The sequence below is a fragment of the Scleropages formosus genome, chromosome 5 (genome assembly GCF_900964775.1).
Source record: "Scleropages formosus chromosome 5, fSclFor1.1, whole genome shotgun sequence".
Taxonomy (NCBI): domain Eukaryota; kingdom Metazoa; phylum Chordata; class Actinopteri; order Osteoglossiformes; family Osteoglossidae; genus Scleropages; species Scleropages formosus.
The window spans coordinates 23,243,776-23,258,144 of record NC_041810.1 but is presented as its reverse complement, the minus strand read 5'-3'; the positions used below and the strand labels follow the sequence as shown (position 1 = coordinate 23,258,144).

Below are 14,369 nucleotides of genomic sequence, written 5' to 3'. Positions count from 1 at the left end.
CAACATCTAGTTGCACATGGGCCCCTGTTGGGCTCACAGCTGTCGGGCACTGAGGGTCAGCTCACATGTGGCATCCTACGTTTTTAGACAGGTACAATAGAAAAATAATGCAAAAACTAGTTACTGCTAGTTACCTGTGGTTGTAGTGCATTTACTTTAATATTTCAGTGTATTATATTAAACTTTAAGAGATTCCAGACTGGAACTTGCCAAATGCATTGATCCGTGTACATTGCATTCATTTGTTTTTTTGGTTTGCAATTGAAAAGCAAATTGCAAATTATGATGCCTTCATTCATTTTTTTTTTTTGTTTTAAAAATGAAAAAAAAAATTAGCAGAAAAAGGAGAAAAACTGCTTTTTATTTCTGAGCACACACAAAAAAGAAAAGGACTTGTTTAAAAATGTTTTCTTTTATCATACAAAGTGTAGAAATCAAAATCTCACAATACCAAGTAAGAAGAATGCCCTAACGTGCAGGGGGCGCAGCGGGTTTGACCGGGTCCTGCTCTCCGGTGGGTCTGGGGTTCAAGTCCCGCTTGGGGTGCCTTGCGACGGACTGGTGTCCCGTCCTGGGTGTGTCCCCTCCCACTCCAGCCTTGCGCCGTGTGTTGCCGGGTTAGGCTCCGGTTCACCGTGACCCTGCTTGGGACAAGTGGTTTCAGACTGTGTGTGTGTGTGTGTGTGTGGCCTAAAGTGCACAATATTTCTAATCTAACAAGTAGCCTGACCTAGAAGTAAAAGTAAGCTTCATTGGTGGTCTTTTCTTAGGAAAAAATGTCCACTCTGGAGCCATTTGCGCAAATGATAAATGATATGACACAAACTAGAGCAACATATTCAGAGATCGCAGACAATCTAGTACAGCATGGTGCTGGGTGGGGTGTTTCTGCAATGAGTGTTCGAAGATTTTGTGCACAGCACAACATTGTAAGAAGAGGACATGTGTCAGACTTCCATTTAGAGCTGGCGAATCGCTAATGCCTTAAGTGAGGTAAGGACAATGACTATTACTGCTAATAATCTTTTCATCGTTTTGGTAGCTAATTACGTTACTGCAGCAGACCATGTTTTTTATTCAAAGTAGGACTTTTTTCATGTCCCAACAGACGGGCCCAACATTTGGCAGAAAACTCACGACAGGGTGCCTGTCAGCCAATGGGATACGAGCGGGTGAGGGGAGAGTGGGTCGACTGTTTTAAGGACCATCCAACAACAATACCATGATGCACAATGTCGTGTAAGTCTGTGCTTTTTCAATATACAGTGAGGTGTCTTGTATCACCCTAAACCGGTTTATTTTGCGATAATGACTGTACATCATCCTGCTTATTGGCCACTTAAATAAATGGACATGAAATATTTTATTTAGCTTAAGACAAGAGTGCGGTCAGTTTCACACTGCCCAAAAAGGTAATTCCAGTGAGCCAATTTAATTATCAACTGCTTGTGTGCAGCAGTCTCTTCTCTCCAAATAACTAAAATATTTCATGTTCATGTATTTATTTGGCAACTGGCCAATAAGCGGCATAATGTATAGTCATTATCGCAAAATTAACCTGTTTAAGGTGATATGACACCTCTGCTTAGTGTCAGGTCCTGATGACTCTGTCTCAATTTTGAGATAATGGATGTTACACACCAACATTAACCCATACTTGATTGTGTCTACAGGACGCACGTAACTTGAATCCAGTCCCTTATACTGCGGAGTGCATGGGCCATAAAGTGCACAATGACCAGAATGAAGAACTGGCAATGTTTGGAGCAACACATGTCAACTGTTGGATTTAGCAGGAAAATTGTTTCTTTTTCATCTATACCAATAAAGAACAATCTTTCAATTTATGAGGATGTTTACAGGTGAGTAATTCTCATGTATTTGCATTTTTAATTGTATTAATTTCATACTTATATCTTTTTTTCAGATCTGGAATTGGCAACCATAGGATGTGAGACCAAATTAGAGTGGACCATGGAAAGGAATTTTACTTAGTCATTCAAGGAAAGCTTGAAGAATATCAAAACAATCGAGAGACAACCCTACATGCAAACACAATCAACTAAGGTATCGGCTCTATTTGCATAATATAGGCAATTGTGAAAAGATTGTTTTCTACCAATACTGAGGATAATCAGAACTGCTGCTTAGTGCATATAACAAAAAGCGGTATGCAGTAATTACTTAAAACAATGTTCTTCTGTTTTCATGGTCACAGAACCACACAGTTGAAAGGATGTGGCCAGAGATAAATAATAATGTTAGTTATCCACTCAAGACAGCACTTGTAGAGCTAGTGGACCACGGAATCTTGGACATGGAAGACAACCTTGTCAGATACCGTGTCTCCAACTTCACGTGCTACCTATGCCATCAGTAGAGTTGTGCAAGCTTGGAATGAACACAGGATTCCAGGTATACTGAAAGAACTTTTTTTTTTCTCTCTGTCATTAAGGCAAGACATAAGACCTGCCAATTTGATTTGGAACTTATTATTGCTCTAGGGAAAGGTACTCCCAATATTTTGGCAGAGGATGGATATCTGAAGAAAATCTCTGAGGAACTGTTGCCTCATGCCAACAAAGCAGGTGACCTTTATGAGGCAGAGTTAGGCTCTTCACTAACCAGACGTTCAACATTTGGAACAGATCCCTTCTCTTCAGGGAGACAAAGAGCGTGTGTGGAATGCCACTTTGCAGAACTGAACCCGGATATTTCTGTTACACCTATAGTGTGAACGGCATCTTTTCGGGTTTCGAACTAGCTCTGTTAGATCTTATCAACACAACCAGAAGATAGACTCAACCTGAACCATAAATAAAAACAGGGAAAGCCCATACGCACACAAACATTGTCTGAAGCCGCTTGTCCCAAACGGGGTCACAGCAAGCCGGAGCCTAACCCAGCAACAGAGGGCACAAGGCTGGAGGGGGAGGCGACACACCCAGTCCATCACAAGGCACCCCAAGTGGGACTCAAACCCCAGACCCACCAGAGAGCAGACCTTGGCCAAACCCGCTGTGCCGCCATGCCCCCAGTACAGGAAAAGCAGAGAAACAATATTAACAAATTACAGTTTAGTCAACAGGCATTTAGTAATGCCTCTCAGAACAGACAATGCATCAGAAAGGCCAGTGACTTCATAGACATTGGTCTACTCTTGTCTACATTTAAGACACTGACTAGATGTTTCCTGCCGCTGCAGCACACACACTTTACATCCCACAAGGTTCCTGCAACAGACTACATACATTTGCTGCTGGAACGGTACTATGAAATAAGACATATTCAATAAATGAAGTTTGAAGTTGTCTTTAGTCATTTAAGTAAATGATTTTTAATGTACTAAGAAATTAAGCATTTTGTCTGGTTAAAAGTTGCACACAGTTCCCCCCCCTCATTACAAGAAGTTCACTCCTAAAGAAAGGAATAGAAATTTAAAATAATGTTTAAAATGATGGACACTCACATGGTTTGAAGGCTTCAGTCACAACAGCAGCCCAATGAAAAGTTGATATTAAATAAAGGAGGTCATGTCATGGAGGCTGGCGTGAGGATATCACATGATCAGCCAAGTATACTTGGCTTTTATATCTGTAACATCCTGTTATTTAACACGTCACTCATGGATTAAATCGTGGCCAGTTGCGAAAAGCTCATTTCTACAATGGCATCAGTAACTGAGAGCTATTGCTTTTACATGACGCTGCATGCGCATAAGTGCAAGTGCATGTCCAAAATGACTGCCATATTAGCCGAAACAATAGAAAAGAACTACTGTGTGCACCTTAACAGTTTAACTGAAATACATTGTTAAACCTAACTGAACTTATGCAAAGCATCAGAGTGTGGTTAAAAAAAAAAAAAAAGTAATGAGTTGGGAACGCAAACCTTTGAATACAAGACAGCTGAAAGCTGTTGTGCTTGGGAGTCCGTCATCATTAGTGTGGTTCTCCTGTGACTGGAGGCAGTGTCGGAGAGCTCTTTCATTATTGAAGTGACTTCTTGAAGAAGTTGTGCTGGCTGCCCAAGGCCTACAATTTTTTCAAAATGCATCTTGCAAGCCACTGCTGTCATCATCTTTATGACTGAAATTAAGAGACAAAAGATAAGCATAAGTTTAAACCCAAAGTATAGTCCACCAAAAAATAAAATTCTCATTTATTTGTTCTTAGATGGGATGTTAAGGACTGACAGCCAGAAACCCACATACATCGTCTGAAACCGCTCGTCCCGAGTGGGGTCGCGGTGAACCAGAGTCTAACCTGACAACACAGGGTGCAAAGCTGGAGGGGGAGGGGACACACCCAGGATGGGACGCCAGTCCGTCACAAGGCACCCCAAACAGGACTCGAACCCCAGACCCGCCAGAGAGTGGGACCCCCCCCTCCAGCCAGAAACCACTCACTTTAAATGCATTTCTCCATACAATGAAAGTGATTGGTGACAGAGGCCATCAGTTGCCAACATTCTTTGATTGCCCAAGATCTAATTTTGTGTTCCACAGAGTCATACTGGAACAACATGAGGGTGAGTAGATGACAACTGACATTTTGAGGTTAAAGATTCCTTTAAAGTCTGCATTGGTACCCTTTTGTCTCCATAAAATCTTAAGATCTGCGTTGAGTACTTAGACAATTGTTTCTGTGTCTTTAGAAAAAAGATATGTACGTGTGGGGGGAAAGGATGTACTGTACCTGGTCCTCTTTCATTTGCTCCCTTGCTGAAATATTTGAAATTCCTCCTCTGAAACAGCAAGTATTTTTCAAGCATTCTGCTTCCAGTATTGTGAACCTGTAGATAACATTTTAACACAAACACACTCGCACAGCAGTGCTAACTGCCCTAAACCATTCTGCATAAAAATAAGGCACTGAAACACCTTTTCCTTCCGACTCCGCGATCGCTTTGCCCTGCGCATCCGTGAGGATCAGTGGCCCTTCACTGTTAAGGGCAGTTTGAACTTTAGCCGTAATGCCGGGGCCTGTTGCCTCAGACGCCATAAATCGGACAACTACAGTTCTGCTGGGCTTCAATTTTCCATCCAAACAATCATCAATGAAAATAGACCTTTCAGTTGAAAAGTGTATTAAAGTGACATTATTCAACTGTTACATATAGCTACATGTGTACAATTAAGTTAATTTGTTAACCCGTTATGGCTAAATTACTATCAGCAAATGCCTTATAAATGGCTTACAGTGAAAAATATGAAAATTCTGTTTATGCTGTATAGACGGGTGCAACAAGACATCTGTACACTGCCAAGGATGCCAACAGGTGAAGTTTGACACAAAGATGAAACACACATTTTATAATTGTGGGACAATGTATACTCAAGCTCGAATATTAATATTGTATATATTTATATATTGTATATAATATTGTATATATTTATTGTTTGACAAAATGCTACATGTTGCGCTCTTTGAATACATTTCCAGCATGCACTATTTTAGCGCAGCTTTTGCCTTATAAACATCTTTACACAGAATCACAATGGGCCAGAGAGAAAATCACATTAGTAGCCCCAGCAATGTAAAAATGCCTGTATTCAGACCAAATATTCATGTAGTACCTCTGAAATGCTCAGGACATGCTCGCCGTTGGAGGTGCAGTACTAGTCTGAAGCGGGGATGCTACAGAAGGACCTGCAATGCTGGATGGCGTGCATAGAAAAGCGAAGCGCTCACTGCCACTGCAGTTACTGGCAGATGATGATGGCAACAGGTTCTAGTCACTGTTGCTGTGTACTTCATAATAACCTCTTGGAGTCAAGTCAATGGTGCTAAACAGTCCATCCAGGAAAAATCGCCATTATCTGGTCTATTTTACCATTATTATAAATTTACAGACGTAAAATCATCGCTGCTCTTATTATTTTTGCTTAATGTACATCTCATCAAGCTCAACCACCACTAGCCAGCTAGAACTTCACGGTGCTTTTAATACTTGCGCTTAATTAGTAATAAGATTCTTAAGAACTACGTACACACACACGCACACACACACATATTGTCTGAACAGCTTGTCCCATACTGGGTCCCGGGAACCCAGAACCCCAGGCAAAAGGCTTGAGGGGGAGGGGACACGCCCAGGATGGGACACCAGTCTGTCACAAGGCACCCCAAGCGGGACTTGAATCCCAGACCCACCGGAGAACAGGCCTCGGTCCAAGCCACTGTGCCACCGCGCCCTCTTAAGAAGTAGCACCTGAAAACTCCTGCCGATTTTCTCGGTGGACATGTCCTCCTCCCTTACTGTTGTTCTCTTGCTCACCTAGTGGTCCATATTAACTTATGATCAATAACTCAGAGCGAAGCCAGCATGTTTGATGAAGCCACTGATGGATTATGCACGGTTTCAGTTAGTTAAAGGTAAGACAGTATAGTCAAGGACCTGCAAATGTGTTCGCACTGTAGTGTCTGAAGGATTACACTCCACACTGGTTTCCTCAATAGTCTGAACAAGGGTCATCAGTCTCCCCGTCTCTTTGCTGTCCTCCACTGTCACTCAGAGCCGCAGTGCTGAGCATCTTGAGGTCCCCATTTGCGTTTTTACGCATTTGACAGATGTTATTCCTGCACCTCCTTCCCATTTCATGCCTGATCTTGACGGGAATCCTTAATTTGCCCTCCAGGCCTACAGGAGGCGCTGTGATGCACAGTGTCTGACTCTGAGGAAAATACCCAACAAATGGGCTTTCCGGTGGAAAGGAATCTCCTTGGTAATGAGGTGTGTCATGTCAGATAATGTCTTCCTGATGGAAGTAGTTTGGACTAATTTAGTTCCCTAATTAATGTCCAGTCATCAGATGAACAGAAACAAATCAATTTTAAACAATGAGATGATGAACTGGAACTGCTTTTAACACTGTTTTCAAAAGGAAACATTTATTCCCTTTGTTATTAGGTGGTGTTCCATGCTGCCGGTATGGATGTAGCCGTCAAATGTCTTGAGGCGAAGCAGGAGCATTTGCTCATTCTTAGAAAAATTAGCTGGACAAATAATTAGGCCGATGAATTATTCCGGAGAGTTTGGCGCTTTTGTTGCGTTATACAGATGGCACATTTTAGAAGTCCAATATGAAACGTTTTCAGCGGAGGCAACAGTCTATTCTTTTTTGCTGTACATCACACAGAAATGTTTGATAAACAGCGACAGTTCAGTCCAACATCACATCATAAACGATGATCTGTGGAAAATCTGAAACGTAAGCAGGCAAGACCTTCTACTCAGCCTCAAACGATTCCAGCATATGAAACAGGTTTTCTGCAACGGAGGTTCAATGGGGGAAATCTGTCACTTAGTGAACTTTCACACTCCTGCACCTCATTTCCCTTCCCTGACCCTTAGACAAGACAAACCTTCTCCCACTTCCCAAAGGACTGGCAGGAGACCAGAAGTTATCGAGATGTACCCGAGTCTATAAGACAAGCTCCGGGGCTGATCTTACTGATAATGCTACTGCTGTGCTGTTCAGATTGGATTCCTGACTGCTCTCTACTTTCTCCACATTTTGTTCTTCCTAAAATGTCTGTCCGTTTTCAACCCAATTCTCCGCAACTGGGCCAGACCCAACTATCTCTTGTCCTTCATCTCCACGAATACTTTGGCTTTATATGTCAATCAAGAAAAGGCTCCTCACTAGTAACTCTTAATAGACTCCCATCTGCGCATCTCCACTTGGAGTCCACTGCTTCTTCGCACTGTCCTTTCTTTACAGTGTTTATTCTGCTCGAATGGACTTTGCTTTCCAGGCTTGTCTCATAATGAGTGAAGATCTCAGTTAAGACTGAGAACGTGTAGGTCTGAGGGATCAAAGAGCCACTAAGGGAATCAAAGCAACCATGTTTGTGTTTTTCTCTCCACATGTGACAACATGTCAGGCAAGCGGCACGCGGACCTTGGCTGTCCGAGCGCTGAGCTGGAGAGCAGAAGGGAGTGTGTTCTGCTCTTTCGGTCACACCAAACGCTGTTAATGTCTCTCTCATTGTGTGACAGAGATAGTCTGTCGCGCATCTCAGACAGTTATACCCTTCATTTGCGCTTCACGATGCCCTTTCCGTGAAATGACTCAAAAGGGAGCCGTGAGAGCGCCGGACGCCGGTGCTGGACGAGCTGTTTTAAAAGCCCATTTTCTGGTTCTGATTGTGGTTGATTCCCCAGCACGGAGCTTCAAAGTGCACAGGCTCTAACAGTTCGCCATGCTGGTAATAAAGGTGCAATCTGTGTCCTTGCAAGGGCCATAAAATATCCTGCTGACCTGCACGTTCTGGTCCAGACGAGCACGTCTGGTTCTCCAGACAGCGCCAAAACGGCGCATTGAGAGCCACGGAGGGATTTGCTCCGTAAAGGGGACAAGCGTTCGCTCAAGGGCAAGAACGGTCGGGGATTGAAGTCACTTGATTTCCACAGGTCAGCAAGACATGGCTTTGACACAGCGTTTTTCTCTGGGTTCTGAGGGTGAGCTGGTGCTGTTGATCTGGGAGGGACAGAAGACCACAAAACTGGGAATCCTGGTGTTTGAAAGATTAATGTAATCGTCTCTATAATGAGGCTGTTTTAGGGATTTGCAGACCACGTTGTGTGTTTTCCAGAGTGTGTGTGCGCCGGCATGGTGTTTAGTGGGGATTATTTGTTTGCTTGTTTTTACTCGCATCCATTTCTCCTTTCTCTCCACACACCGCGTTTCATTGCAACACCACGGCTCCAGGAGGCCACGCCGAAGAAGCTCGGCGAAGAAGGGAGCTGCCAGGGCCTCGGGTCTCTCTTTAGCCATGCACTTGAGGAGGTGGAGACTTCAACAAAGTGTGATTGCTCCCCTCACGGAGATGCTTGAAAGTCTGAGAGCACCAGTGGACAAACACACCACTGATTTCTGCAAGTCCTCTGCAAGGTCGTGGTGATATTGAGCTGCTGTGAACATTCATAGTTTTTATTTTTCCTATCAAGACAACAGCGATGCCCACGGGGAGGTTATTAAACACATAGGCTGTTGAAACTTTTCTTATGAGCCTGAGAAATCATTACGAAAAATCTATCACCTGAGGACCAATTAAGCAATAGATTCCAGCATGAGTCCAGCATGGGATTGTAAGTTTGGAAGGAAGTTCTGAGCTATAGTTTGTGGGGGAAAAGAGGAGCATCTATGAATTCTCTTAAGATGTTCTTAACAGCACGGTGGCACAGCGCCTGGGTGGTGTGAGAGGATGTGGGTTTGAACCCCTTTCAGTCTGTGTGCCTTCTCCATGTTCTCCCTGTGTCTGTGTGGGTTTCCTCTGGGTGCTCTGGTTTCCTGCCACACTCCAAAGACATGCTGTTCAGGTTCCCCCATAGTGTGTGAGTGACAGAGAGAGTGTGTTCCACTGATGTATGGATGAGTGACCCAGTGTAAGTAGTCTATCTAACAGTGTAAGTCACCATGGTGAATAAGGTGTGTGGGCTCATAACACTACTCAGTGTTTACGTTTATTTAGCAGACACTTTTCTCCAAAGCGACTTCCAATGAACTGTATGCAGTGTTACCAGCCCATACCTTATTCACCAGGGTAACTTACACCGCTATATACACTACTTACAAAGGGTCACTCCTCCATACATCAGTGGAACACACTCTCTCTGTCACTCTGTTTCTGTCAAAGCCTGTCAACAAGGAAAAGATGTGACCAGAAAAAGATGGCAAACGCTGGAGTTGCTGTGCAGAGTTAGTGACGGTGAAATGAAAACTGCAGTGAATATTTCTCATTAGTTGCTTTATAAACATAATTAATTGCCTTTCCCAGCTAATAAGGGGAAGTGCAGCAATGAATTGAGACAGACATTCACTGTGCCACTGCTGACTGTGACCTTCTGCACCAACCCCCCTCCCCCCCGTGCCCCAGTCCCACCTTCCAGCTCTACTTCTCTCCCCATTGTGGCCTCGGAAACAGAGCCCTCTGTCAGTTTGTGGCTCTTTTTACCACGGTGGCTGACGGAGGATGTGCAGAGAGGCCTCAGAGACCACTGTGCACTACCTGCTGCCAAGTGTGAGGCTCTAAGGAAGTGCAGTGCCTGCAGTGGTTACGTGGGAGTTGTCCTTAGTGTGAGTGTTGTCCACGAAGAGAGCGCTGAACTCCTGAAAGCGAGGCTGAATTTCTGATGAATGCGGTGGATGACCTTGTGGAATAAAAGCTTGAAAACATTTTTAAAGCGGTATAGTGCATCTTCTGGAGGAAACACGGAGCTTCTTATTTCCAGGAACAAGGAGACGTACTTGCAAGGGTTCCTCCTTGGTGCTGGACATTTAGTGGGAAATCACATACCTTGCTCTCTCTGTCTGTCTCTCACTCTCTCACACACACACACACATTGTCTGAACCGCGTGTCCCATACAGGGTCGCGGGGAGCCGGAGCCTAACCCTGCAACACAGGGCGAAAGGCTTGAGGGGGAGGGGACACACCCAGGACGGGACGCCAGTCCGTCGCAAGGCACCCCAAGCGGGACTCGAACCCCAGACCCACCGAAGAGCAGGACCCGGTCCTATATACAGTCACTTGCGTCTTTATTTCCAAGAATACTCTGTCTGTTATTATTCCAGCAAATGTGTTTGTTCTACTTCCAGGATTACAGTATTCACACAGCACATGATCACAGACACTGTGTCACATGGAACCAAGGTCGCGGGGAAGGCTGGACCCAAGCGCAGGATCGTTTAGTTGGAACCGGGGTGTCAGGCGAGTTTTTGTTGTCGGGGACGGGCGAAGAGTTGGTCCGTTGACGGTCGGAGCGGGAGCGAGGATCCATGGACGTAGTCAGGGGATGAAGCAAATGGTCAGAAGTCGGGGAACGAAGAACGCGAACTAGAAACGAAGGAGACCAGGAGATAGGCCCAAAGGGGGACGGTTGTCTCAGTGAGATTTTGTAAGTTCCAAGGGTCTGAAGAGGGTCTTTTAAAGCTGAGTGCACTGTTTGTCATCAGGTGCTGTTGATTGCGGTGTGAGAATGGACGTGACACACCGGAAGTCTTGGTTTTGGCACTTCTTCTGACAAGTGCTGTCGACTATCAATCTGGCCCTAAAAATACATTAATTTGACAAAGGTATCCTTGGTACTGGTAGGAGTGAATGAGTTCCCATTTTGAAGATTGTACTACGGTAACACTTCCCCAGCCTCCCATCCGCTGACTAGACCTGACCTTTCTGTACGAAAATTGATTTTTTTAATGACACCGTTGCTCTACTTACTCCACGTGCACTTTAGTCTTGACATGCAATTCCCCCAGAGTCACGTGTCCCCTTCCCAGAGCTTTAAGTATCTAGCAAATGTGGAAAAAATGTCACCGGCATATTTGTCATTCACAGTGTGAAGGGATGTTTCTCTACTCTTGGAATCATGGTCATCTGGTTTTGACCTTATTTGAAGGACAGGATCCGATCTGCAGTCTTCTCTATAACTCTTAGATGAGTAGCTTGCTGAAGGTTCACGAGAAGGGTGAGTGCCTTTCTTATGTTGCATCTGTTTGTATGGGGGGGGGGGAATAATGCTGTTGTGCTGATGGTCATACTGTCCCACACTGGCTGAACTCCTGCAGAATCTCCAGGATCTCTGTTTCCCAGATGCCTCCAGAAAGCAACAGCATGTTTAACATGGGGAGGCAATAAAACTGAAAGGTCCAGAAGGCTTGTTGTTTCAGTGTCCAGAATGGTGCTAATGAGCGCAGAAGGTTATAAACCAAGTGCCACACAGCTAGTAATTGATTCCAGTCTTCAGAGACCCCAAGAAGGGGTCACCACTGTAGCCCCTCCACTGATCAGGTGCATTTTTTATTATTATTATACATGTTGTTATGATTCAGGGTTTACAATCTGTGATGACTTCCAGCTAAAATGAGTACCTTCACTATTTTTATTGATAGTCTCGTTTAGTTTCTTCCTAAAAACGTTCATAGTGTACTACCGTGGGCCACATGGGCTCTTTTCTAAATGTTTGTTTAGAGCATATGGAAAAGCTACGTACTTTGTGCTGGTGGTAACACTCCGTGTGTCTGTCTGTCTGACTTAGAAATGAGTGGAAAATTTGAAAAAACATGACAGAGTTTGGAGAGAGATGAGTTTTAAATGAGCAAACTTGTGTGTAAAGCCTTGTAAGTGATTTGCAGAGTTTTGTCAGTAAGCGCTCATCCATTGCAGGGCCCTGGTCGTGGGTAGCCTATCCCAGAAGAACAGAGCATCGGGCATGATAGACCCTGGATGGGACACTGGTGGTACTGCTGCGGAGTCCTCCATTCATCTGAAACACACATCTTTGGACTGTGGCAGGAAACTCGCACGAACACAGAGAACATGCAAACTGCGCAATCTGAGCTGGGTTCAGAGCTGCATCCTGAACGCATAGCTCAGGAGCTGCGAGGCACCGGCGCATCTGTATCATCCGTGAACAGCTGATTATTTGTTAGTCTGTGCAATGCTTTCTCCCTCTTACTTATTCCCTCTCTCATTATTTATTCCATCCCTTCTTATTTTCCCTATTTCTCTAGTACTGTCAGTCCATCTTTGCACTGGTTTTATGTATGTATGTATGTATGTATGTATGTATGTGTGTATACATCTTGTCTCCTCTATTGTTTACTCTGCACTATGACCCATTGGGAACCAAAACCAAATTCTCTCTATATGTGTGCATACTTGGCCAAATAAATCGGATTCTGATTCTGATACGTCCCCCATGCTCCACCATGTCGTCAGTTACACCTTACATGAACTGCTGAAAGGGAAATATTGACATTTTGCTGCTTCTGATGCTTCTTCAGTCCAATTGATTGAGGCTCCACAAAGCTTATCTGAGGCATTTATTCACACATTACTGGCACATGTCAGAATGAATCAAACTGGGCCCCTGTGGGATCTGTTAAGTCTGAGCTTTGCGTTCGATTCGGAGTCAATCCATCTGAAACTCTCCCTGGGGGTTACTTGTAGAGGCCGCGAGGCCCTCTTCTATTCATGAGCCGTGTAGTCCTCACATGTGAGCCAGTGCGCCGTTAACACATGGCAAACTCATTGACCCCTCACTCGCCAACGCTTAAGGCCTCAGCGAATATTTATTTGCAACTTGAATGAGCTCTAATCAACCTCAGAGCTGTGGGTGACGAGTTTCGAATGAAGAAGGGCATGCAGTGGTATGTCTTGTGGTATGGAGAGCATCCCGACCGTAACGTTCTTCAGCCAAGCTGTTCCAGATGTTATTCTGCTTGAAAAACCTGTCTGCTTAGTGGTTGAGGTTGCAGTCTTGAGACCGGATTAATGAAGCTGCATTGCTTCAGTGAACATATGTATTGGGCTGTATAAATGGGTTCGTTGAGGAATGCTGCTGTTTATGAACATTAAACCATGTACAGTAAGCATCTTCAAAGGGACTGTATACAGCAGGAGTGTGGTTTCTCATCTGCTCACTAATCGCCCTCTTTTTGTCTAATCAGAAGGAAGCAGTTTCCTTCCAACCCTTTCAGAGAGTCATCGAAAAGGCTCCTAGTACATTGTGTAGCTTTTCTTTTTTTTGTGCAATACCTTTGAGCTGAGTGGATTACCCTGTAGGAGCTAAACAAACACTACTGTGCCCCCAGTTAGCCTGCTACAAGCAAGAGGATCAGCTGGTTGACAAAGACCTGGAAGTGTGCAGTGTGTGATGTGGGACATGAGCAGAGACCACAGCATAATTTAAGGCACACAGAGTAAGATGGAGCACTAACCAGGGATTTATTGGTATCGATCCCCCATCTCCAGTGACCTGCTGCTTTAAATAGACTTTCAGCCATTCACCAAATGAGACATACAGTAGCTTTACTACAAAACCCTTTCATATCACCAGAACATGTGGGGTCTCGAGAGTGCTTTGGAAAAAGTCGATACATACGTACCATTTGAGATTTGCCCTTGGCAAAGTGTTGACTTTGATGCATCTCTTATAGGCTTCTATTGTATCAATGTTTCCAGTCTAGTTGTAAAGGACTGTTTCAAGGGAATTTTTTATTTAGTTATTTATTTAGTTTACTGGTATTTTTATTGCAACAGTTTGCATGTAATTGTACAGCTGGCTACCGCAAAATGACGAAGCATATAAATGTAGATTTTCAAGTTATTTGTTATAAAAAAGAATGAGCGATGTTGGAGTGTGTTTAACAGGGGCAGTGTGTGGGGGTGTTACGGCAGCATGTTTACTGGAACGCTTTGGCTGAGCTACAGCCCCAGTCACCAACCAGGCCATGAACTGATGACACCGCAGCACCTGAGGCTGAGCGAAGAGTCACCAAAGGGAGAAATGGCCAAAGCACAGCGAGGGCTGAACAGACTGTGAAATGAGGGCTCCAGGTCTCTGCCCAAACTAGAATCAG

At 44.3% G+C, this 14,369-nt stretch overlaps 2 protein-coding genes and 1 long non-coding RNA gene across 6 annotated transcripts in view; 2 read left to right on the top strand and 1 right to left on the bottom strand.

Moving 5' to 3' along the window:
• tbc1d15 (TBC1 domain family, member 15) overlaps positions 1-2,911 on the top strand; it is a 30,887-nt gene extending 27,976 nt beyond the window's left edge. The window contains exons 18-21 of one of the 4 annotated variants that reach the window (XR_001966710.2): positions 1,087-1,239; positions 1,674-2,067; positions 2,219-2,415; positions 2,505-2,911. Coding sequence is in view for 2 of the 4 variants with exons in the window: in XM_018765787.1 (XP_018621303.1) it covers positions 1,087-1,226 (140 nt within the window). In the remaining 2 variants the exon portion in view is untranslated. Of the gene's footprint in view, positions 1-1,086; positions 1,314-1,673; positions 2,068-2,218; positions 2,416-2,455 lie in introns of those variants that run through there. The other 3 variants (XR_001966708.2, XM_018765787.1, XM_018765789.1) reach the window with 3 other exon arrangements.
• ttll1 (tubulin tyrosine ligase-like family, member 1) overlaps positions 1-14,369 on the bottom strand; it is a 917,975-nt gene that overhangs the window by 801,886 nt on the left and 101,720 nt on the right. The gene's annotated exons all lie outside the window — the stretch shown is intronic.
• On the top strand, positions 11,384-12,666 carry LOC114910553 (uncharacterized). The gene is made up of 3 exons (XR_003797701.1): positions 11,384-11,473; positions 11,574-11,796; positions 12,172-12,666. It is a non-coding gene; the product is annotated as an uncharacterized LOC114910553 (long non-coding RNA).